General features: G+C 37.8%; 1 protein-coding gene across 7 annotated transcripts in view; it reads left to right on the top strand.

Annotated features, from left to right (window-relative positions):
- Positions 1–27271, top strand: part of NBEA (neurobeachin) — a 642892-nt gene that overhangs the window by 584766 nt on the left and 30855 nt on the right. For all 7 annotated transcript variants that reach the window (XM_070471793.1, XM_070471794.1, XM_070471796.1 and 4 more), the window contains 2 exons: positions 939–1091; positions 18596–18763. In XM_070471793.1, the coding sequence (XP_070327894.1) occupies positions 939–1091; positions 18596–18763 (321 nt within the window). The remainder of the gene's footprint in view (positions 1–938; positions 1092–18595; positions 18764–27271) is intronic.

Genomic DNA, 27271 nt, shown 5'->3' on the forward strand with positions numbered 1-27271 from the left:
TGGGGGGGTTGGGTTTTTTAATGTTTTTATGCATCCCTGTGTATCCATAGTGAGATTCAAATTTTGGTTACTATGCCATCCATGTTGGACATGTTACTCAAATAAATGTTCTTATAATTTTCACAGTATAAAGTTAATTTAACCCTCATCTTGATATTTGTAAAGATTAGTATTTTTCGTGTTTTTGATAGTATACATAAAAACTGTAGTTTTTCGTTTTCATTTCCTGCAGTTGTTTCTTAAAAGAAAGGACAACTAAAATTTTTAAGGTTGTGAAATCAGTTTCTGTGGCATATTTATTCTAAATTTACACAAACCACATACTAGACATTGTGCATCAAACACAAGTTTGCCTTGAACCCAATTGTTAATGTCGTATGTACATACACTAAGTAACACAAGTTGTCTTTGCATTCAACTTAAGAATGTACTATTCAAGTGGCATGTACTGAATATATAAAACTTATTATGTTGCATTGTCTAATTTTCTTTAGTGGTAGGTATAAAAATAATTTATTTTGCCAAAATATAAAATGGAACTCTGAGTCTGTTCATGAACGTCATGTATTATAATTGCCAGTGGAGTCAAAAAGAAAGTAGAAAAGTGTTGAACAGCATAGACTTGTAGATACGGCTTTATATACTTCTTTACTAATACTGTTGGGAACTATTGTTGATTCTGTAACCCATTTCTCTTAAGTAATCTGTGGCAAGATGAGATTGAAAATCTTATAAATTGTCAAGCATATTGTGGAAGAAAAATATCTTCTTTTCTTAGGCTCTTATCTGAAGAAAATTAAATGAAGAATAGAATCAAGTAATAAAATACTGGATTTAAGTGAAGAAATTAATTCTGTTATATAGTTTTTATAAGTTAATACTTCTGTTCAACTGATTTTTAAAGTGGTTTAATATTCTACATTTTTTATTCCTGGCAGGAACTAATTCCAGAATTCTATTACCTTCCGGAGATGTTTGTCAACAGTAATGGATATAATCTTGGAGTCAGAGAAGATGAAGTGGTGGTAAATGATGTTGATCTTCCCCCTTGGGCAAAAAAACCTGAAGACTTTGTACGAATCAACAGGATGGTAAGAACAATTTTGTTTTTTCTTGATCAGTCACAAGGAAGTAAAAAATATTCTGTAGTTTTATTATGTTTTTAGCTATTAACAAATTTTCATTTAACATCTATTAATACAAGGTTAATTTTTTGAGAAAAAGGATTTTACAATTGTCTTTAGACAGTGTTCTTTATTATAAAGTGGATTTTCCTTTCATGAGGACTAATAAAGGAATGGTAATTCAGTTATTTTTGCTCCCTTAGGAGAAGACAATCAGATGAGCATCTGTTGACTAATGCAACATATTCTAAAATGCTTGACATTAATGCCCGTTCCTTATTTTTGTCTACTGGCTGTGTCTGTTCTCTTTCTTCACTCATAAAATATTCAAAACAAAATAGTGTACATTTAGAACATACTTGTCTGTAAGAAATTGTAAGCTGTGAAACATACCTTAAAGTATCATACACTTGACTTTAAGAGAACACTCATCCTGTAAACGTTCTTAGAAAATGCCATTGCTTTTTAAATCTGTATGACAGATGTCTGGTGTAAAAGAATGTGTAAATATTGACAGAATGTTTGCATGTGGTTATTTTATAGATTTTAATATATTTATCCATATTTAAGTAGATTTTAGTCTCAGTGTGGTTTTGGTATATGGAATGAGCTGATTTACCAAACAGCTTCTCTAGTGTTCTTGTTCTGGTTCTTGGCCAATTGAAGAATTAGATCAATAAACTCAATGACCTAAAATATATTTTTAACCCTATTTCACTCCCAGTTTTTTCCAGCTATCCCATAAATATGTTTTATTTTGTTTTGACAGTATATTTATTTTAATTAGAATGCAAATAATACCCACATATTACAATGGATCTCACATATCCCCGAGTCCCTTCTTTTGTAAGAGCTGTGTAATTCACATATATCACACAGATATAATTCACATACCATGCAAGTCAACCATTTAAAGTTTAAAAAAAAAAATGGGTTTTAGTCTACTCATAGAGTTCCGCAACCATCACCACAGTCAATTATGAACATTTTTATTATCCTGTAAAGAAACCAAATTCCCTTTAGCATCCTCACAATTTCCCCATTCTTCCAACCAGTCCTCGGCAACCACTAATCTACTTTCTGACTCTATAAAGATTTGCCTTTTCCGGATATTTTGCATAAACAGGATCAGAAAGTATATGATCCCTTCCTCTACCCTACCCCTGATTTTATGTCTCTTTTTGTCACTGTCAGTCACATGCTGCCTTCAGTTTTAGAGCTATCTTTTCTGTCTCCAAGAAATATTTTACTTTCAATATACTTATTCTAGAAAGTTGGTACTGAGGCAGTAGACTCAGTTTAAAGACTCGTTTAACCTACCTGTAAAGTTACTAAATAGATAATCTGTAATCTAGTCTCATCCTGAGGTAACATCTTGTACAGATGCATGTGTGCTCAGTTGTGTCCAACTGCTTGTGACCCCGTGGACTGTAGCCCACCAGGCTCCTCTGTCCATGGGATTTTCCAGGCAAGACTACTAGAGTGGGTCGCCATTTCCTTCTCTAGGGAGTCTTCCTGACCCAGAGATGGAACCTCTGTCTCCTGCATTGGCAGGCAATTTCTTCACCTTTGAGCCACCTGGGAAGTAAGGTGATATCATGTAGTACCTAAATTTTTTGTAGGATTTCTCTTACTTCTCAATCTATAAATTGGTACTTTGGGATATATGTTGTAATTTTACAACATATACTATCTTCTTGAGCCATAGATTTATCTCCTCAATTTATCTTTTTAATGTGAAGGATTTATACTTTAGCGATGTATGTTTCTAAGAATCTATGCTTATCCTTAGAACAGGTAGTCCATAGTTACCACAGTACACTTACATACTTGAATTTGTTATTGTCCTCATTTAGTTGCTAAGTTGTGTCTGACTCTTTTGTGACCCTGCGGACTGTAGCCACTGTAGCCACAAATCCTCTGTCCTTAGGATTTCCTAGGCAAGAATACTGGAATGGGTTGCCATTTCCTTTTCCAAGGGATCTTTCTGATTCAGGGATCAAACTCATGTCTCCTGCATTGCAGGTGGATTCTTTACCACTGAGCCACCAGGGAAGCCCCACATACTTAAATATTGACTGTGATATCAGTGTAAAGATACCGCATCTACAAATTCAACCCTAGAACCCACTGCGTACTGAGTGGTGGCCGAGTTGAGTGATTCTCAGTTTCTCAGTCATATCTGCCCTGGTGGCTGCAGTAGTATTTAGTCACCAAATATTTGCTGAGTGAATCACATGGGGTAGTAAGAATTTTAGCATACTGTCTATCTAGTTAGATCCAAACTAGTGAAGTAAAACAAATCTTTCACTCAGGCAAGCAAAAGTAGCAAAAATTGTTGGACCACTTTTCTCTTTCTTATGATGTTGATTGAACTGATTGAACACAGGTTTTCATGTGGGCACTGATAATTAATAAGTGCCAGGTGTTTATATTAGAGAGAGATTGACTTGGAGTTTAAAAGTTCCCTGGCTCTGGAATTTAAGCTCTGCCATTTACTAGCTTCATTGCCCTGAGCAAATTATGAGATATCTTTTGTCCTCACATGTCTCATCTGTAAGGTGGGAATACCTTATATATGGGTTTTTTTTTTTAATTTAAAAAAAAGCATTGTTTATCATAAATTTACTTGTACAATTTAATGATTTTTAATATATTTACAGAGTTGTGTGACCATCACCAAAATCTAATTTTAGAACATTGCTTTTACCCCAGAAAGAGCCTGTGCCCACCCCCAACCCCAGACAGCCATTAATCTTTTTTCACTTTCCTTGATTTGCCTCTTCTGGATATTTTACTTAAATAGACCCATACAATATGTGTTATTTTCTGTTTGACATCTTTCACTTAGCGTAGTTTTTGAGGTCCATCCATGTTGTAGTGTATATCAATTCTTTTTTCCTCTTTTTCATAACAATGCTCCACATTTTGTTTATCCATTCATCAGTTAATGAACTTTTGGGTTCTTTCCACTCTTGGGCTGTTAGGAACAATGCTACTATGAGCATTCCAATGGACGTCTCTATATGGACAAGTTTTTGTCCTTGCTTTGGGGTTTATACCCAGCAATAGAATTGCTCAGTTCAGTTCAGTCACTCAGTCATGTCCAACTATTGGCGACCCGATGGACTGCAGCACACCAGGCCTCCCTGTCCATCACCAACTCCTGGAACTTACTCAAACTCATGTCCATCAAGTCGGTGAGGCCATCCAGCCGTCTCATCCTTAGTAATCCCCTTCTCCTCCTTCCTTCAATTTCTCCCAGCATCAGGGTCTTTTCCAGTGACTCAGTTCTTCACATCAGGTGGCCGAAGTATTAGAGTTTCAGCTTTAGCATGAATCCTTCCAATGAATATTCAGGGATGATTTCCTATAGCATTGACTGCTTGGATCTCCTTGCAGTCCAGGGGATTCTCAAGAGTCTTCTCCAACACCACAGTTCAAAAGTATCAATTCTTTGGTGCTTAGCTTTCTTTATAGTCCAGCTCTCACATCCATACATGACTACTGGAAAAACCATAGCTTTAACTAGATGGACCTTTGTTGACCAAATAATGTCTCTGGTTTTTAGTATGCTGTCTAGGTTGGTCATAGATTTGCTTCCAAGGAGCAAGTGTCTTTTCATTTCATGGCTGCAGTCACCATCAGCAGTGATTTTGGAGCCCATTATATCTACTACTGTGGGCAAGAATCCCTTAGAAGAAATGGAGTAGCACATAGTCAAAAAAAGAGTATGAAATGTAGTACTTGGGTGCAATCTCAAAAATGACAAAATGATCTCTGTTTGTTTCCAAGACAAACCATTAAATTTCACAGTAATCCAAGTCTGTGCCCCAACCAGTAATGCTGAAAAAGCTAAAGTTGAACAGTCCTATGAAGACCTACAAGACCTTATAGAACTAACACCCAAAAAAGATGTCATTTTCATTATAGGGGACTGGAATGCAAAAGTAGGAAGTCAAGAGATAACTGGAATAACAGGCAAATTTGTCCTTGGAGTACAAAATGAAGCAGGGTAAAGGCTAATAGAGTTTTGCCAAGAGAACGCACTGGTCATAGGAAACACCCTCTTCCAACAACACGAGAGAAGACTTTACACATGGACATCACCAGATGGTCAGTACAGAAATCAGACTGATGATATTCTATATAGCCAAAGATGGAGAAGCTCTATACAGTCAGCAGAAAGAAGACCAGGAGCTGACTGTGGCTCAGATCATGAACTCCTTATTGCAAAATTCAGACTTAAAATGCAGAATTGCTGAGTCATGTGTTAAATTTATGTTTAGCTTTTTAAGAAATTAGCTGTTTGCAAAGTGATTGTGTATCTTACATTCCTACTAGCAATGTATGACTGTTCTAGTTCCTCCATATCATCTTCAACACTTGTTATTTTCTGAATACAGTGCTTCTTCAAAATAAATCTATTTAATATTCACTGTAAACATAATATCAACCTTAATGTTCAGTGTACCAGGAACTAGAAGGATTGTGTATAATATGGTAACTATTTCTCAAATGTTTGCTTTCTCTCTCTTCAAAATAATAAGTTTTTTAACTAAAATATGAGAAATAAATACATGCACATTTCTGAAAATGGCATAAAACATTTTTATTATAAGTAATCAGTTCCAGTTCACAGGTGGCTCAGTGGTAAAAAAATCTGCCTGCTAATGCAGGACATGCAAGAGACTCGGGTTCAATGGCTGGGTTGGAAAGATCCCCTGGAGGAGGAAATGGCAACCCACTCCAGTATTCTTGCCTGGAGAATTCCATGGACAGAGGAGCCTGCCGGGCTACAGTTTGTAGTGTCACAAAGAAGCAAATACAACCGAGCACGCAATAAGTTCCAACTCGGTTTCTTGAAGAAATGAAAGAAACAAAGCACCATATTTTTTCTCTATTCAAAAACAATTCTTGGTATCTTTTAAGCATTAATGAATTTCATAAGTCTTGTGGACTAAACCTATTCTCCATAGAATGAAAGACTTTACACAAAATTCTGCTTATTTGGGAAAGTCAAACTGCCTGCATCTTGGTTCCCGGAGGCACGATCAGGCAGTGCCAGGCTGAATCAGTCCTGTATAGGAGTTGTCTAGCCAGCACATTATAGGTGGCTTGAGAAGGGGTTATTCTTTGGGTCTTCTTTACATGGGTTTTCCTTGAAGGGTTTTTCTTGAAGGATAGAAAGGGAAAGCTACCACATGCGTCAGCAAGATTCTGTGTCTGTAGCCACCATACTTGGTGTATCAGAATTGAACCAAAGGCCAGAATCAAGCCTGCTGCCTCTGGGAAGATTCTTAATACATCAGAGCTATCAAAAGACACCTTCCAAGTGTAGCTGGTATGTCTAACAACTGCTGTCCTGTCTCAGGGTCTCCTGTTCTGCTTTTCTTTAAATTGAAGTTTTCCTTCACAGCATCCTGTTCATAATCTCCTTTGGTCCAAATTCTGATCCATTTTCCCATCATACTGATGGGAAATGATCATACTGATATTATGAAGAAATAGTCATCTGTGTTAAAACTGGAAAACATAACCAGCTATTTACCTCTCTTCTTTTTTGCTGAAGAAATATTTACTTGATGAATCTTTCTATAATATACAAAGCCTGGGTGGTAATGTAAAATATAGAAGTATTTAAATTTTCATGAGTTTTCCATGAATTCTATGAATACAGCATCCATTTTTTAGTATTATTTTGTAACATTAAAAGTTTCTATCTTTATACTGGCTCTGAAGCTCATACAGGATTTAGTACTTATGAAATGGGTTTAGAGAAAATGTGCTTTAGTATATTTATAAGTTGGACTGGGATTATCTTCAGTGATTTGAAGGAGTTCTTTGTAATGAGCCTCAGGTAAAAAATGAAAATGTCATATAGCCCAAGGAAATGACACTCACAGTACCACAAAAGGCCTTCAGCTCTTGTGTGGTTTAGTATTCTGCATCCGTACAAAGGAGCATTCCCTCCTTCTTCTATCAAGCTTTTGTTAACAACTTCAAAGCAAAGTAGACAAAAATAATATTGTAAAAGAGATATCATTGATTATAAATGATCAGTTTCATTATTCTATGCCAGCAATTAAAAAGCATTTGATACATTTGTAGAAGTCTTTACATCCTGACAGCTTTATTTCCTTTTCTTATTTTTTTTTAATGAAGCAGTATTTGGATTTTTTAATGATATATTTCTTTTAGTCCATTTTTTTAGTTATAATTGATTACAGTTGTTTATATTTTGTAAATACAGTGACAAGCTTTGTGTTTCACTGAAGAACTGTGACATTCAAAATTTGGCTTCATTAGCAAACCTGGAAAAGTCATAGAGACACTCTGAGTAGGCATTTCAATACATTCTCAGTGCATGGAGTTCATACATCAAGAATCAGTTTAATTTATCCACATGAAGCTAGGCTGATTGCAAGCGACGCACTCATGAAACATTAATAAAGCACTGTGTTCAGTTCTAACATGATTATAATCTGACCTCCTCACAAAGGGCAGAAATAGAAAGCATTTCTGATAACATTACCCTAATGCTGGGTTCATCAATCATAATCTGCCCTTTCTTAAACTTTGTCTTAGAAGAAGGGCTTCCATGGGTGTGCAATGCTGACCTCCCCAGCCCTCCGCTCCGCGCGATCCAGGTTCTGTCTGCAGGGCAGGCCGGTGCACTGAGGCAGAGGGCGCGATGCCATGGCGTTTTCCTTTGCATGTGTCACATCCTTTACAAAGTGTCTTTTGTAATAGGTGAAAATCGGCATTTAGGGTATATTGTACCTTGCTCAAAGATGAAGTTTAGCAAATAGCATATAACATAAGAATTACTGGCAGTCTCCAAAAATAGATAGGGCGTCCCTAGTGGCTCAGTCAGTTAAGAATCTGCCTGCAATGCAGGACACCCAGGCTCAATCCCTGGGTCAGAAAGATCCCCTGGAGAAAGGAATGGTAACCCACTCCAGTATTCTTGCCTGGGAAATGCCATGAACAGAGGAACCTGGTGGGACCTACAGTCCATGGGTTGCAAAGAGTCGGACATGATTTAGTGACTAAACCAGCACCATTGTGATAGTTATATTGTGTGTGAGCACCCACCCTGCCACTTGTTAGCCAGGACACTCTGGACGAATAGGGCATTCTTATCCCTCGGAGCTTCAGAGCATCCTTATCTCTAAAACTGGGGATTTGCGGGTCATGTAACCTTTGTTGAGAGCCAGTTCTGAACAAGGATGGAAAACACAGAAAAGATGTGGTCATGAATCGTACTCTAAATCAGGCTAGAGTGAAGTAGAGGGATCCCTTCATTTACCCCAGTCCTCACACTGCCCTGGACTCTGGAGATACAAGCGTGAGCAGCACAGGCAGCGGCCATTCAGAAGCTCGCCCACTAGCTAGGAGCCCACACGGGTAAACACACAGGCTCAGTCCGTGCTCAGCCAGCAGGCAACTACGAAGCTCCAGGTGCTGTCTTGCATGTTTGGGGTATAGTAGCAGTGAGCAGAGAGAGATCTCTGCCCTCATAGAGCTTCCCCTTGACCAAAGAGAGATGGATGATAAACAGAAATTAATAAGTCAAGTATCTGGTATTTTCGCAGGTGATCAGTACTGTGGAAAAAAAGAAGTAGTGCAAAGCAAAGGGATCAGGAGCATGGAAGTGGATGTCAGATTTTACCTGTGTTCTAAGTGTATCTCTCAGGCTGCAGTTCTGGGAATGAACTGTTGAGGCACAGGGTAGCTTCATCACACCTGTTAGGAGGTCCTGGGAGAGGGGATAGTGACTTGGGCCAGCGTGGTGGCCGTGAAGATAGTAAGAAACTGATCAGCTCCAGAGAATTTTTAAGTTAGAGCCAACAGTTTCCCTCTGCAATTTCCTCACAGTGGCCATTTTCCTTCAGATTTCTCTAGTCCCACAGAGTCAGATAAAGAAAGGCTGGGGGCCAGTGTACGGAGTCATGATGGCTAGAGCAGCAAAGAGAGAGCCCCTGCATTTTGGTGCTTTTTTCTAGGATGGGGGAAAGGGAGAATGGGGGAGGGTGGTTAGTGCCTATCAGTTTTAACAGAAATTTGAGCATCAGGAAAAGCCCAAGTCAACATGTTTATCTTCTACCAAACTGTGGTCTTTTTTAAGTACATGCCTTATTTATCCATCTGTATATCCTCCAAGGCTGGCGCCTGGCATGCAGTAGGTGGGCTGTAGGTTGGGACGGGGCTCACTTTGATTATTTGCATTTCAGTGGGATGTGCTAGAGGTCAGAGATCTTGCCTTGTTTATCGAAGTCTCCCTGGGGACACTTCCTGGTACGTAAGAGGTGCTCCATATGGAATGAATAAATGATGAATGAATGAATGGTCCCCCCCGTTTGAGATCTTCTTCCTTCAGATGCCCTTACAGTTCACTTCCTCCTTGTAGTCCTTAATTGTCATAAACTCGAGGACACTTTCTATGACTACCTGCTCTAAATCAGCAATCCGCTTCCCATCCATACATATCTCTTGACTTTCTTTTTCGCTTAACATTTATCACCTCTCGACATACTCTCCAACTCACTACTAATCTTGGGCTTGGTCAGTCTCTTTCTCTCTGCCAAGGATTTTGACGCTAATCCTAAGATCTGCAGTAGTGTCTGGCACATCACAAATCATCTGTCAGTATTTGTTGAATGAATGAATGAATGAATTTCCCACTCACCCTCACTTCCTGGCACTCCTTCCTTCTTTTTGTGACCAACACATCTTTCCCATAGTTTAAATAGTCACCTGATAAATATTTATTATTTAATGCTGAGTTAGGAGCTATAGGAAATGGAATAGAAGCTTTAGATACAGTCTCTACATTCCAAATGCTTAGATTCTAATTGAGGATGTAGTGTGGCCTCTTTGAAACAATTAAGTGTTAATCAGTAATAACCCCATTCCTTTGTCTAGCACTTTACAATTTATATGCAAATTGACTTTCACAAGTAAATTTGTGTACATTATTTACTACATTAAACAAGAGGGTACTCATGATAAGTGTCATAAAAATTCATATAAGACTTCGTAGACTGAGGTGGAGAACTCAGAAAACAGACATTATACTTGAGTGAGGATGTCTCGGACTTGAAAAAGAAGCAGCAGGATGAACTGCTTTCATGTTAAGGGGAAAGGATCAACAGAAGTTCAGAGGTCATACCAGCTGCTATGTGCCCAGGGCTGTAAATTATACTTCTGGAGCCGAGGATTTGTGTCTAGAAGCCTAAAGAAATAGTGGGAGAGGATGGGATCAAGGTTTGAAAGGTCTTAGGGGTCAGGTAAAGTTTACACTGAATGTGTTTTGCTAGGAGGAGCCTTGGAAGATTTGAAATCAAGGATGACAGTAAGAGCTGATGGTTTCAGAAATCTGTTCCACCAGCAGGATGCAGGACCTGGAGTGGAGGAGGAGGTCAAAGGCTGACAGTAGCCCATGTGGAGAGCATTGAGAGCTCAGACTAGAACAGTGCTAGCAGGAATGGAAAATAATGCAGTGCATTATACACCCAGAAAGCAATCAAGAGAATAATTTAAGCCCTCCAAAATAAACATTTAAAACAAACTTACCACTTCATGTCAAATGGAAGGAAGAAAAGTGGAAACAGTGGCAAAGTTTGTTTTCTTGGGCTTCAAAATCACTGCCAACTGTAACTGCAGCCATGAAACTAAAAAACAGTTGCTCCTTGGAAGGAGAGCTATGACAGAGCTAGATAGCATATTAAAAAGTAGAGATATCACTTTGCCGATAGAGGTCCATATCGTTAAAGCTATGGTTTTTCCAGTAGTCATCTACAGATGTGAAAGTTGGATCATAAAGAAGGCTGAGCGCTGAAGAACTGATGCTTTCAAATTGTGCTGTAGGAGAAGACTTGAGAGTCCCTTGGACATCATGGAGGTCAAACCAGTCAATCCTAAAGGATATCAATCCTAAATATTCATTGGAAGGACTGATTCTGAAGTTTCAATACTTTGGTCACCTGATGCAAAGACCTGACTCATTGGAAAAGATCCTAATGCTAGGAAGGATTGAAGGCAAAAGGAGAAGGGAGTGACAGAGGATGAGATTGTTAGATAGCTTTACTGACTCAATGGACATGAATTTGAGCAAACTCTGGGAGATAATGAAGGACAGGGAAGCCTGGAGTGCTGCAGTCCATGAGTTGCAAAGACTTGGACACGATTTAGCAATTGAAAAACAGATGTTATGTTTATTTAAAATAATTACAGTCGCTGGTATCCGAACTAAGATCCTGCAAGCTGCATGGTGCAGCCAAAAAATAAATAAGTCTTTCACTAGGTCATTACTATAACTTTAATTTAATCACGAAGAGAAGCCAGCATAGACACTACAGAAGAAGTAGCAATATGAATTTGTCATTGTCCATGAGAATATATGCAACTCTATTTGGTTAGAGTTTCCAGCATCAGAAGCAGATTTTTGAGACTATAAGAGAAAGGGCTTAGAAATGTTCCTCTTCTAGTCTAGAAGAAGAAATAGAAATTCGATATTCTTAAATAGAAAATAACATTCTCTCCTCACAGTTAATTCCACTAGCCTCATTTCCTTTTTCCTAAGTTTCTGAGCTGCTTTGTCCTAAACCTGCCAGAGAAAAAATTCTCTGCAATCTAATACCCACGGGACAATATGAAAATTAGAATTAGGTAACTATTATTCATCTAAGAGATATCCTCTCTGGTTCAAATCTCACTCTTTATTTCCTTCCTCTCAGATCCCCAGGGTAGAATTATGGATTGGGAATTGGTTTATCTGGGCTTAAAGCAATTGCTTCTGCTTTTAGATATGCAGGAAGAGGGTGAAACAAGCTATTAAGACCATTATAACCCTAATAGCTCAGTAATCAAGTATTTCTTTCTGCTTTTCAATTGTGTTTGCAATAAAATCTTGTTTCAAAGTCCAAAATGGGTTCATGCATGAAAACACAGTTCTAAAGAGAACAAATAAGTAGATATAGCATATATTTACTAACAGATTAATACTGTCTCAGTGTCAGGCTTCAACTTTAGATAGGTCTTTATGCTTTAATTATGTGATATCTAAAATTCAGTTCCTAGATACGCATTTGATTTAGAACCAGATTTAGCTTTTAAGTGTTTTGACTGGATTTTCTTTTCTTTTTCCTATGGTGATTAGCAAGACAGTCTATAAGACTATCTGTTTAATCTGTTAGCTGATTATTCCTTTGTCATTTAATTTTATAACCCCCCAAAAAAACCTGAGGCAAAATTAGTTTTTATTGTTTGTTTATTAATTCACTCTACTATCTAATATATAGAATAGATTAGGGTAAGTAAGTACAGGCATAGAATTTTTTGTATGTAATTAAAGATTTTTGTAGAGAGCCATGAACTAATAATAAGTTTGAAAACTGAGATGGAATGGGTAAATATCAGGAAAAATATCAAATGTCAAAATTGGCACAAGAAGACCTTACAAACCTTAAAGAAATTTAAATAGTAAATCTTTCCAGCCCCCGGAATATCCAAAGCCATATTATTTTATAGGTGAATTCTACCAAATTTTTAAGAGATAAAGAATTGCTTTCTTAGGCAGATTATTCTAGAAAACATAACAAGCCATTCAGCTCATTTTATGAGAGTACTGTGATCCTGATTCCAAAGTAGTTAAAGGGAAGGAAAGGAAAAAATTAATAGGGCTGATTCATGTATGGATATAAGTATGAAAACTATGGGTAATAATATCACTAAGTAATAATAGTCTAATAGCCCAGTAATTCTAAATCTATATTAAATGTGTGTGTGTACATTGACCCTTTTAAGATCAGAGGAAAGACAGTGATATCCCATGTCACAACTGTTGTTCAATATACTTCTCAAAGTTGAGAACACTTCCATAAGAAAAAATAAAGACATTAACTAGTAAGAGTCACCAGGAACATGATCAACTTATAGACATCAATATCATTTTTCTATGTCATCTATAACTGAGTTTAAAATATAATTTTTAAAATGTTACAGTTGTATCAAAATTTACAAACTTCCTGGGAATTAACTTAACCAGGGTTACCATGTCCTTTATGTCATGGTCCATGCGCGGGTTGGAAAAGAATTTCCAGACACGAGACAGAATGAGAGGGAAATAAGGTTATTAAAGTGGGAGATGCTATTAGAACAGCCAGCTGGCTCAAGGGAGAGCCAACATTGAACAGGTGTCCTTAGTCCATCTTTAGAGCCAGGGTACAAGGAGCAGGATAGGGGTCTTGAGGATCATTTGCTGATTGTATGAGGCATGTGTACTGGGTGGGGGAAGAGTAAGGCAAATACTTTCCCCCTGTGGAGTAGGGTGATGGACAGGGAGGCCTGGCGTGCTGTGGTTCGTGGGGTCACAAAGAGTCGGACACGACAGAGCGACTGAACTGAACTGAACTGGGCTGATACAGGGTAGGAGTGGAGACAGGTTATACTGCTCAGGAGGACTTGAAATTCGTTAATAGTTAACAACATGAGGGAGGGATGGATGGTAAGGGTCTTGTTTTTTCTATTCCTGCATTCCAAGGCCCTCTTTGGGTATATTTTTTCTGTTTTTTCACCCTTGGGACACCACACTTTATAGAGAAAATGTTAATTTCTATATCTAATAAAGCGATCTGTTTAAATAAAGAGACATTCTGAGACCATGGATGGGAAAACCTAATATCAGTTTTCTCAGATTAACCTATAAATTTATCATAATCTCAATCAAAATTATTTTGATGTATCTACACACTTATTGTGAAAGTCGCAGGAAGGAATTGTTGTTGCTTAGTCACTAAGTCCAGGAGAAGGCAATGGCACCCCACTCCAGTACTCTTGCCTGGAAAATCCCATGGACAGAGGAGCCTGCTGGGCTGCAGTCCATGGGGTCGTGAAGAGTCAGACACGACTGAGCGACTTCACTTTCACTTTTCACTTTCTTGCATTGGAGAAGGAAATGGCAACCCACTCCAGCGTTCTTGCCTGGAGAATCCCAGGGACAGAGGGGCCTGGTGGGCTGCCGTCTGTGGGGTCGCACAGAGTCGGACACGACTGAAGCGACTTAGCAGCAGCAGCAGTCACTGAGTCATGTCTGACTCTTCTGTTACCCCATGGAAGCAGCCCTCCAGGCTCCTTCTGTCTGTAGGGTTTTCCAGGCAAGAATAATGGAGTGGCTCACCATTTCCTTCTCCAAGGGATCTTCCCAACCAGGGACTGAACCCAGGCTCCCTGCATGGCAGGTGATCCTTTACCACTGAGCCACCAGGGAGGCAAGCCCGCAAGGAGGAATGAAGGCCCACAGATAGCCGAGCTGGCTCATAAAAGAGCGAATCCACCAGGTGTTAAGGTATCCAAGAAATAAAGACAAATTAAGATAGCAGTAGAACTAACAGGATCAAAGAGCTGGAGACACACACATGTCTAGACAGATAGATAACAGGTAGGAACATAGGTGGGTAGATGATAGATAGAAGAGGGCAAAAGCAAAAAGAAGGAAGGTAGAAAGGGAAGAAGGGTTGTATTGCTTTTTCTATTAATAGGAAGAATATTATAAGCTTTATATCTTTGTTTCAAATATACGAGCACTAAAGATGAAAGCGGACATTGCTTAAGAAAGGTGTGTGTGCTTAATAGACGGTTTTGGAAAAACTGACTTACTATAGTAACAAAAATTATACTGGATCTCTATAGCATATTAAAAAGCACAGACATTACTTTGCCAGCAAAGGTCTGTCTAGTCTAAAGCTATGATTTTTCCAGTAGTCCTGTGTGGATGTGAGAGTTAGACTATAAAGAAAGCTGAGTGCCAAAGAATTGATGCTTTTGAACTGTGGTGTTGGAGAAGACTCCTGAGAGCCCCTTGGACTGCAAGGAGATCCAACCAGTCCATCCTAAAAGAAATCAGCCCCAGATATTCATTGGAAGGACTCATGCTGACACTGAAACTCCAATACTTTGGCCCCCAGATGCAAAGAACTGACTCATTGGGAAAGACCCTGATGCTGGGAAAGATTGAAGGCAGGAAGAGAAGGGGATAGTAGAGGATGAGATGGTTGGATGACATCACCGACTCGATGGACATGAGTTTGAGCAAGCTCTGGGAGTTGGTGATGTACAGGGAAGCCTGGCGTGCTGCAGTCCATGGGGTTGCAAAGAGTTGGACACTACTGAGCAACTGAACTGAACTGATCTAATGCCACATATAGTGAAATTGGACTCTAGATAGATTAAAGGCCAGTATGTGAAAAGTAGGGCTTCCCAGGCAACTCTAGTGATAAAGAACCCACCTGCCAATTCAGGTAGATGTAAGAGACACGGGTTCAGTCCCTGGGTTGAGAAGATCCCCTGGAGGAGGACACATCTACCCACTCCAATATTCTTGCCTGGAGAATTTCATGTACAGAGGAGCCTGGCAGGCTGCAATCCATAAGGTTGCAGAGTTGGACATGACTGAGGCAACTTAGCATGCATGCGTGCATATGAAAAGTAAAGCCATAACTATAACACAGCTGGCACATCAGAGTCTAGAAAGCTGTCTTTGTTACTTTAAAACAAAATCCCAAGATCATAAACATAAAGAAAAAACTTTTGTTGCTTCAAAATTAAGAATTTCTATTCAACAAAGAACAACATGGATAAAGTTAATAGACATGTGACCTTTGGGAGAATGCATTGCAAAATTTGATGCCAACAAACTACCACCTGAAATATATAAAGAATTTCTGCAAAAAAAAACATAAAGACAGGAACTTTCACGAAAGAATGGGCAAAAAGCATGAACAGAAAATGTACTGAAGAGGAAACCCAAATGGCCAACAGCATATTAAAAACATGTCAAACCCCTCAGTAATCAGAGGAAAACAAATTACAACAGCAGTGAGATACTGTTTTGTATCTGTATCACAGGCTAATATTAAGCACCTGGACAATACCAGTTGTCAGTTGGGATGTGGCCATGTAGACACACCTTCATGCGCTGCTTGAGGGAGTGGAGACAGAAACAGCCAATCTAACTAATGACTCAGACTCGGTTTATGCACATCTAGTGCAGGGATGTATCAGTCCTACTCCAGGTTATGAGTCCCAAAGATATTCTCATAAAGAGTCAGACAGGGACACAGGAGTGGACATTCGTCACAGAGCATTGTGTCATGGCACATTGGAGGCAGTCTAGTGCTCACTGCTGGGGAAGTTCTGAGCAGCCCCTAAAAGCAGTGGATTAGCTATGCCTGGCCACACAGCTAGATCCTAAGAAACAAGGCTAAGTGAAGAAAGTAAGAAACAATGAAGTCTATAACCCCACTCCATTTTTGTGAGTCAGAAATACACGCCAAAAAAAATGTGTATGTGTTTAAAAAAAAAAAGGTAAAAAAAATTACGTGAATAATGTTTTATAAAAACACATGCAAACAAAAGGAGAAACATTAAAAACTTTATAGCATTGCCCATGGCAGGGAAAATGAAAGGAGTGGTTGGAGATACTAAATAAATGTTTGAAAACTCAAATTAGGAAACAGTGATCATTGCTTTCAACTCTCATAGTTGCATTAGGCATTTAGTTCAGTAATTGTTTTATTCAAATGCAGTAAATTTCATTGACCCTTTCTTCCAAATATGTCTAGTAGTCTCTACAAGATTGATTTGAAATGGTTACTGCTGAGCTAATTATGTAATTATGTTGGTAAGATCTTCCTTTAAAGAATTTCACTTCTGTTTGACTTCCAATGAGCAGACTTGTGCGATAGCTACTCTATAATGAACTTCCATTTATTTGTTGTTGTTTTTTTTCATCCTTCCATTTATTGCACATGCACGGAATAATTACTGACTTCCCATTTATACAAATTGACCAAACCAATATGATAAACATAATCAATATGGGATTTTAACCAATGTCTGTTTTGTATTGTCATCCCTTGTTCTCTAGTCTGAACTGTTTTGTCCAATGAGATACAGAGAATAGAAATTCAGTTTAGTTTTAGTATGAAAGCTATGCTTTAAAAAAATCTGTTTATATTTCTGAATGAAAAACATTCATAATCACTGGTATAAACAAAATACCAAAATTTTTGAAGTAAATAGAAATGGGGTTTGATGGGAATAAGTTACTAGTTAAATGTGATCAAGGATCCACCTGCCAATGCAGGAGACACAGGTTCGATCCCTGATCCAAGGCGATCCCAGATTGTGCAGAGAACTAAGCCCGTGCACAATACCGAACCTGTGCTGCAGCGCCCTGGAGCCGCAACCGCTGAGCCCACACGCCCGAGAGCCCGTGCTCGGCAGCAAGAGAAGCCACGACAGTGAGAAGTCCGCTCATCATAACTAGAGAGCAGCACCCTCACCGCAGCTGGGGGAAAGCCTACACAGCAGCGAAGACCCAGCACAGCCAAAAATGAATAAATAAATAAGTAAAACTATTTTTTAAAATATGATCACAGGAAAAGTTGAGAAGTATCATTCAGATAATTTTTAGATTAAAAAAATGAAATATAATTATCAAAGGGCTAATTTAAGAAACCATTTATTAATTGAATTCCAAGCTGATTTCAACGCCTTCGAAATCAGGGGGCATGCAGCCAAAGAATGACTTCATTCACATATTCAGTTACAGCTGTAATTGCAAAAATTGTTTTCTATGGCTTTGCATAGTTGAAATTTAAGAAGGTAGTGCTACAGCTTTTTCCTCATGTTGCTGAAATTGGTGTGCCCTTCAAATCAGTAAGAAGTTGATGATGAGTGAGGGCAGGAGGTGAGAGGCATAGTGAGCCACACTGTGATGGCCACTGCTCCACCACGGCTGTGACCAGGGCTCCGTGCCTGCCGGCCAGGGTACCTCTGTGACACTTATGGTGGCTTCTCAGGAAATGAAAAGGCCTCTTTTTTTTTTTCCTGACTCTTTCTGGAAATTTCTTATAGTCCCTAACTCTCAGTAATTTGCATTCATTTCCCACTGGCTAGCAAATACCTAAAATTACTGAGAGGTTCCTAAACAGTATAATAGCAGAGTTAACTCATAGCAGAAAGCCATTCTGCTATGTAGTAGTGTTAGAGGTAAATTTGAAGACTTTGTGCAGGAAAGTAAATATATATCAAAGTTTCTAATGAAATTGTTTACATTGAAACTAATGTTTAAAAATGAAATTATTATGAATGGCATTAAAACAGGCATTTCAAATTCCTTTTAAACATGAATGTGTCTTTTTAAAGAAATGTTAAAATTCACATCACATATTCAGTTAAGTCATTTAATACATTTAATAGTTAAAAAGAAAATTTTATTTTAGGTCTGTGTTTTATTAGAGGTTGTACTTTGTCATTTCTAAGAATAGGTCTGACCCAAACAAGTGAAATACAGGAGGGCAAAGAACGAATTCTACTTATTTATAGATAATATTTCAAGCCAAGAAGAATGGAGATTTACTAAATATTCATGGTCTCTTTATCTCTGTCTTGACTGATTCCAGGCCCTGGAAAGTGAATTTGTTTCTTGCCAACTCCATCAGTGGATTGACCTTGTATTTGGATACAAGCAGAGAGGACCGGAAGCAGTCCGGGCTCTGAATGTTTTTCACTACCTAACCTATGAAGGCTCTGTGAACCTGGACAGTATCACTGACCCTGTGCTGAGGGAGGTAGGTAATAAGTTGGATATTATTCTGAAAATTTCTGCCCTCCCTTCAACACAAACTTGGCTCTCCATCTCCACCTGCATAAATCTCCTTCCAATGTAAATTTTATAAAACATAGATTTCAAGTTCTTGACAAATGTGGAAAAGTGAGTGTTGTATGTCAAAAAACAAGTAATGAGACTACCATGTAGTTCCTTTCTGAAATGCAGACATATACAGTGCACTTTAGTATCCCTCTTTTATTTGTTTTATTTCAGAATCTTCATTGAAATGCTTAATACCTTATGTGTTATAAATTAATGAAACCTCATTGAATGTTTAAATATGAATAGTTTGTATTAAAATAACCTGCCAGTACCTGTTTTTTTAATGAAAGCAGAACTACAGCCTGCTAGATAGAATACTCAAAAGATGCATCAGTAAAATAGATGAGATTATAGTATGTTATTCCTGCACTTTCTCACCCTGAAATTTTATAGCTAACAGTTGGGAATTACATGCTATAGTTTGTGTATAAGTATTTTTTATGAAAATATTCATAAAATATATTATTTAGATCACTTGCACGTTGCACAAAATTATTTCAGATAGGTGAAAAGAGTGAAGATGCAACAGCTGCTCGATGAGTCTTGCTTCAAGGAAGCTGTATCTCAGTCTTCCATTCTACCAGATATCTGCCATCTGCTCTATGCAAAACAAGCAATCATTTCTACATTTCCAGTCACTAGGATGCTTTTTTATTTTTTTATTTTTTAATTTTAGAGGTGGAAAACTCATATAGATTTGGGAAATAAAGCTCTAAAAGAAAAATTTGCATCCATAAAGTTATTTCTTATAGACTTCTCTAAAGACAAAAATGGCTCCATTTGTATGGCTTCAAGCAGAGAAGAGGAAAGGGAAGGGAAGAGTCTCATGATCCTTGATCATTGAGCCCTCGGGGCTAAATATTCGGAGAACACGTTGCAAGCATATTATTAGGTGTAGTGTTCTACCATGTTGTATGCACAAGGAAATGGAACTATTGCCTGAAGCTGGAAGAAAGAGATAGGGACAGAGAAAGAATGAGTGACAGAAGAGCCAGATACTTGAACATTTGTTGGTGAAATAAGGGATTTTGTCTACAAAATAATCTGATAGTTTGTTCACAACTGGGAATTCTAATTCTGAGCTTAATTATTCTCTTAACAATATACTCAGTGCTTAACCACATACTCAGTGCTATAAATGCCTTACCACTATATTCTCTTTTCAGAACCAGTACCTTTAGAATCAGAAAAAAAAAGAGAAAAGAATTGGAGTAGCTTATCCTTTTGTAGCAAGACCAACTCCAAATTGTTTATTGACTTTTCAATACCATAAACATTTTTGCTCCTGAATATCTTAGTGTACATTTTCATCCATTATAATATGCTGTCCTTAAGTTGCAAGTTGATCATTTTGAGCAAAATAAAAATATTTTAAGCATATTGTGCATAATGAAAATACACAGCAGCATTAAAACTGACTGAAAATAGCTGATCTTTCCAACTTAAATTGAAGAAGGAAATGGCAAACCTTTCCAATATTCTCGCTAGGAAAATCCCGTGGACAGAGAGGAGCCTAGTGGGCCCCAGTCCATAGGGTCGAAAAGAGTCAGACACAAGTGAGTGACTGAGCATATTTAAGTGAGAACAAAGAGATAAATGAGAGAATGAACAGGAAATGAAATTAGGATTGAGACTTTTTAAATGTGGATATAGTGTTTATTACTTGAATTCTATAAAAATACCTGCTACTACAAAGTAACACACCATTGCTTTGGACAGTAAAAAAAAAAAAAAAAAAAAAAAGCCATATGTAATTGTCAAACTGTAGAAAATCTCTGTGAAACATTACATGAAAGAGAGTAATATAAAAAAAAAAAAACTGTTGGGAAGGGGTTCCAGCTTTCCCAGCGTGAGGGCATAATTGCTGCACACTGAGGTTCCATCAGAGAAACTCCCAGAGTCACTCGGTGCCATGTATGTGCTCCCTACCTAAGCCCCTCGCCCACCTCTCTCACCCAAAATCTCTTCTGTTGGTTCTCAAAACACTAGGTGAGACAGCATGTAGTTGGAACACTGTTACCTTATTTCCCCCAGGCGGCATGGGCTCACCCACACACCAGAAGAGCACTGGCCCTGACCACCCAATGTCTTGTGGTTTAGATGCTAAGTCATGTCCAACTCTTTTGAGACCCCATGGACTGTAGCCCACCAGGCTTCTCTGCCCATGGGATTTTCCAGGGTTGCCATGCTCTCCTTCAGGGGATCCTCCTGACTCAGAGATCAAACCCATGTCTCCTGTGTCTCCAGTATTGGCAGGCACATTGTTTACTCACTAAGCCACCTGGGGAGCCCGTCCTACCCAGTGGCCCTGGGTCAACTCAAGAGAGCTTTATCTCTTTAAGACCACTAGGGAAGCACTTAGTACGTTGTAGATATGACAGATGAAATGACCTTGCAAGGAATAGGAGTTAATTGTCCGTCTCCACATTCCCCATGCTCACCTCCTTTACTCCACAACTAACATATTTCCACAAAATAAGTTCTGTAGTTAATATTTAAGAAACTGCAAAGATGAGAACCTGCCTGAATCCTGTGAGCTTTCTAATGTGGCCAAGTCATTTAGTGTCCCTCCACTTCCATTGCTTTCTCCATAAAGAAGGGATAATACCAAACGTGTTTGCCAGCATAAAAGCATCTAGCATCTATTGTCACAAGAAAGAACCAACCCTGTGGATAAGTGGAACAGAGTATAGTATAATCATTATCTGGTGGTCATTTTTGCCCCTATGCAGTGAGGAGGCTCTCTGCAAGGCACACTGCCTTCCATCAAAACATCAACATTGAGTTCCAGGAGGTCTTCTCTGTGCTGCTGTGATTTGAGAGAGTTGCTTTATACCTAAATGATCAGAGGCTTTTGGGAAAAGTAGTGTTCAAAACGTGAGCCTTTTACTGAGTTCAGTGCATTCCTTTTATTTGATAAAGTTTATCTTAGTATTTTTTTAATGTGAAATCACTCTATTTCACAAAGATGAAACAAAAGGAAGGTGGTAGTTATCTTATACTAAGCTCCAACTAGCCTAAAGAAGATAATTTTTAATCCCTTAACAAATGCTGATTTAAAGGAGAGATTTGATATACAAAAATCTACATATGTCCCTTTTCTAAAAGAGAATAGAAAAGATATATATATATATATATATGCATGTGTGTATATATATATATACACATCTCACAGTCTACCTAGAACTTTGAAGTTAGAGCTAAAATTCGAAAAATGTCTTAAGGTTATTGATTCATTCTTCCTTGACAGGTGAAATCATGAAGCAGCACTAACCACAGCAATTATAGCATTAAAATGTCAAGAAATTAGAGGTCAGAATAACAGATAATTTTCTTCTCTGTGTCAGATTTAAAATTGACATTCTTTGACAACTTAGGATCTCTGGCTGAGAAAAATATGACAGCTTAACTTATTTTATACTTGTAAAGCAGTAATTGATAATAAACTTTATCATGACAGCCTCTGGGCAGAAACATGACAGAACAGTTTGGGTACCAAGCTCTTCATAACATGTAAACACTAGATCTGTGGGATATTAGGTATTATTTAAATTGTCTTAAGCCTGAGCTTTTATCATAATCTTCTAGCCACTTTTTTTTCATAGATGAGCTCATCTGACTATTTAAGCAGTATTTTTCAAGCATGATAATAAGTGTTTTTCATATTTACTTTTTCATGTTAATAAAATTATATGATTTTCTTTATGTTTTTACTCCCCAAATGATGGCCGAGAAATTTAATCCTGTGACCTACATGATAAACAGGCTATTCTGGTTTGTATCTGGTCCCATGGTTTTCTAACTCCTTACTACTCGAATGTGGTCCATAGACACACAGGATCAGTATCAGCATCAGCATCATTTGGGAACTTGTTAGAACTTCATACTCTGCAGTAAACCAGAATGGAAGGAAGTCCCCTGGTGACTGGTTGGAGGCATCACAGCGTAAGAAGCACTGTGCTCCTGTTCAGTCGCTAAGTCATGTCTGACTCCTTGCGACCCCATGGACTGAGGCACGCCAGGCTTCCTGTCCTCCACCGTCTTCTGGCTCCATCCTCTCCATCCTCTTTGCCTCCATCCCAAGGGTATCTCAGAACATCCAGGAAGAGGGCTCAAGCAAGTTTGTTTTGAAAAAAAAAAAAAATTCTCTAGGAATTTTAAAATAACAGAATATTTACTTAGGGTTTTGTTTTGTTTTGTTTGCTCTGCCACTGCAGCGTGTGTGATCCTAGCTGCCAGACCAGGGATTGAACCCGTGCCCCCTGCATTGGAGCATGGAGTCTTAATCACTAGCCAGACCAGGGATTGAACCCGTGCCCCCTGCATTGGAGCATGGAGTCTTAATCACTAGTCGACCAGGGAAGTCCCTTACTTATTTTTACAGATGATATTCTTCTTACTCCCAAAATGATTCTTTAAAATGTAAGAGGCTTTTTAATGGGCATTTTCATTTTACTAATTTAAACTATAAGATTTTCTGTTTTGTTTATGCTTTCAAATTTATTAAACTTTTAACTCAGTAAAACTTCAGTTACTGTAGAGAAAATTTTAAGGTAACTTTAAGAAATCTTAATCAGCCATTTTCTTTTCTCGTTTGTCCTTTACTCTTATAATGAGTGAAAAATATTCCAAAGTTGTTTCTTAAAATTATCTCTGTTATAATCAGGAATATAATTAGTCAAGCCTGTCTGCCTCAGAGTATGATTATTTGATCCCTAGCAGTCAATGAAAGATGATGGAAAGGTGGACATCAGATAACAGGTTATATCACAGCCCCAGCATCATTATTTGAGTGACATAAGGGAGTCACTTTAATATACTTTCATTTAACCACCTAAAATATAATTGAAATGATATCTTACTCATAGGACTGTATTTGAGGATTGTATGTGAAAAGATATGTGAAAGTACTTTGTAAACTGTGAAGCACTACCTGGACATTGATTACTACTACCCCCAAACATAATTAAATGAAATATCATGGAAGAACTTCTGTTTTAATAATTTCTCTGTATCATCGTATCTGTGGTCAACACTGCCAAACTGAAAAATGATTTAAATGACTTCTCTTTGACTGTGAGAGAGATACATGCATAAGTCTACCATAAATGGCTTGTTTTGCTGGCAAATTATTAGAACATATGGACCATGCAGCATTTATTTATACATATAATACTCATTTATCTGTTTATTTTGGGGGTAGCAAAACATTAAATACATTTTGATATTACCAATAGTCATAAAAATGTGGTATTTTTAGTCTAATTTTCTCTTACCAGTATTTCTTAGTCTTAGACTATATATTCTTCATTGATTTCTTTCTTCAATCTGACAGGGATAACAAAGCATTCTTTGGATCTGCTATGGTGAAAATATGCCCATAGGAAGTAGAATAGATCTCTTCAGTTTTCACTTTATTTTCTTGCTGAAACATTCCTTGCTACTGCAGAGAACTGACATGATAGGGCTGTCAAGAACCAGCAAGACAAATGTGTCTTTAACCAAAACAGCTGCAATGCTGACTTTCCTAGAAAAGGAACTCATAAAATTTATAAGAAAAAAAAAATGAACCCACTTTTCATCTTGATCATGTAAATGAAGGTATTTATCATGACAACGTTGATGGCCTCTATAATAATTGCCTATTCTTTCTGAAAATCTGTTATTCCTAGTCTTTTCCTTCCCTCATTTCTGACTTCTTTCTTTGATCTGACAAGGGATATTAACACCACCCCCTCCTGGATCACTTTAGTGGGTTGTAGAACAATATTGTCTGTTTACTGGTGCCGTGACACCTAATTGTCTTCAGATGAGGGATGTTCAGAGTTCTTCTCCTAGGCGACTATTCTGAGGCATGATAACAAATGATCAACAAAAGGGCTGATAAATATTTCTTAAAACCATCTTCATTTCCCCCCTATAATTACTAGAAATTTTACAGAGCTGAAAATCTTAACAAACTCAAAAGCCAAATTAAAATAGAAAGAAAAGCCATACATTTTAAATCGTTGGAGTAGAAATACACATTGGGTCTTTTTACATTTAAAGAATCATTTTGGGAACAACAAGAATATTATGATCCCTAAATCTAGTAAGAGTATAGGTTCAAATGTATCTGTTAATGTGCTTCTCATCCGTAGCAATAAGGTATGCATTGAGATAATTCAATGAATACAGTTTCTCTATAGAAATTAGTATCAAGAAAATTAATGATACACATTTAATTTTCATCGGTGAATAAATCTTTTAATTTAGCTTTATCTTTTCTCCTTCTAATTACTGCAGTCCTTAGCTAGTCCATAGTCATCAATTGTCCATAGAAAAGCATAAATAATGCACTTAGTCAAAGTGAGATATATGTCATTTATGTGAGATATGCTTTTTTTTCACTCTTTGTGTTATTTTTACTGTGTGGTGTTGAGAAGTGCTAATTATTGATTTTCAGAAATTAACAGCAAATGCTTTTACAAGCATCTAAAGTCATATTTTACACAAGGAAGGAAGAAGGGTGAAAATTGCAGTCTGCTGTTTGTAATAGGAATAGCTGAAGAGACTTCCTTATCTTCAATTAACATAGATTTCAGTTATATTACACAGTTGTTACCTTAGCATAAATTAACAATTATTCAAAACATACTGCATGCTTTAGTTTCTTGAAGTGGGTATTACTCAAGCTAAGTACCTAACCATTTTAGTTAGATGTTTAGGACTCATTTTAAATGTTTTAACATATTGATAATGAGTCTATTTATAGCCATTTGATCTCAGTATAGTATGTCTAAATTATTGTTTCCCATTTATGTCAAAGAAGAGCATTTTGTTTTGCCAAATACATGAAGTACTGTTTTCAATTTGAATTTAATTTAGTGAAAGTGTATGATTTCATCTTGTAATGTTTATACCCACACCTGATGAACCTTAGTCTTCATATCTTTCTACATGCCAAACAAATCCATTTCAGCTTTATTATTTTCATTATTGTCTTTCCATGATCAGACACTCCAAGTGAATTTATTTTGTGTACTGAAGAAGGTCACCACCGATACTACTCTCCCTTCCCCCCGCTGTCTTCTCCTCAACCTCCTTCCTCCTCTACTTCCTGAATCAGCCAGCATAGAGTTTGCTTTATGTGAATTTATTCATCAAGGGAGAATTTGGCATGGATATTGTACTGTTGTTACCTCTTGCATATCATTAAGTATTTCTGGACTGAGACTTCTACTATGTACTATTGAATGATCAACACCTAAGTGGGCAAAGAACCAAAAACCTGGAGGCATCCTTAAGAACTCATCTGCTAAAACTCTTGCTTCCAGGTCAATCTGAAAATTATCCAGAATAGAATGTTTTAGTTCTTTTTTTGAGGGTTAACAGGCATAGATTGAAAAAGACTCCATGGCCTCCCCCAAGAAGCTTATAACAGTGTTTATCCCTCAAATATTCTAAATCCTCAATAAAAATCTTACTTGGATGTAATCACCTTTTGGTCAGTCCTACTTGGAAATGAAGCAAAAGCTATTCAACATTTTTCTTATTTACTATACCTGAATACTAATCCTAGTTGTGTCCATCAATGTTCTGTATGTATCTCAGCACAATTGCCCTTTCAAAGAGATAATGACGACTCCAAAAAATGATATCCAAATGGTCAAGAAGAACAGGGAAAGAGTCTAAACATCACTAATCATTGCTGCTGCTGCTGCTAAGTCGCTTCAGTTATGTCCGACTCTGTGCGACCCCATAGACGGCAGCCCACCAAGGCTCCCCCGTCCCTGGGATTCTCCAGGCAAGAACACTGGAGTGGGTTGCCATTTCCTTCTCCAATGCATGAAAGTGTAAAGTGAAAGTGAAGTTGCTTAGTCGTGTCCGACTCTTAGCAACCCTATGGACTGCAGCCTACCAGGCTTCTCCATCCATGGGATTTTCCAGGCAAGAGTACTGGAGTGGGGTGCTATTGCCTTCTCCGTCACTAATCATTAGGCAAATGCAAAACAGAACCACAGTGAGATGCCACTCCATACCCACTAGGTTGGATACTGTCAAACAAGCAAACACAAAATAGCAATGTCGGCAAGGATGTGGAGAAACTGGAGTCCTTGAGAGTACTATGAGAATGTAAAATGGTGCAGCCTCTCTGAAATATAGAGGTTCCTCAAAAAATTAAAGAGAGACTTACCATATGATCTAGCAGTTTCACTACTGATTATATATCCAGAAGAATTAAAAGCAAGATTTCAAAGAAATATATTGCATATCCATATTCATAGCAGCATTATTCACAACAGTCAAAGTGTAGAAGCAATCCAAGGGCCCATCAGCAGGTGAACAGTTGAAAAAAGTAGGCCATTTAGATATAATGGGATATTATTTGGCCTTAAAATGGAAGGAAATTCTGAGGCATGCTGTAACAGGAATGAACCTTGAG

The sequence above is a fragment of the Odocoileus virginianus genome, chromosome 8 (assembly GCF_023699985.2).
Source record: "Odocoileus virginianus isolate 20LAN1187 ecotype Illinois chromosome 8, Ovbor_1.2, whole genome shotgun sequence".
NCBI lineage: Eukaryota > Metazoa > Chordata > Mammalia > Artiodactyla > Cervidae > Odocoileus > Odocoileus virginianus.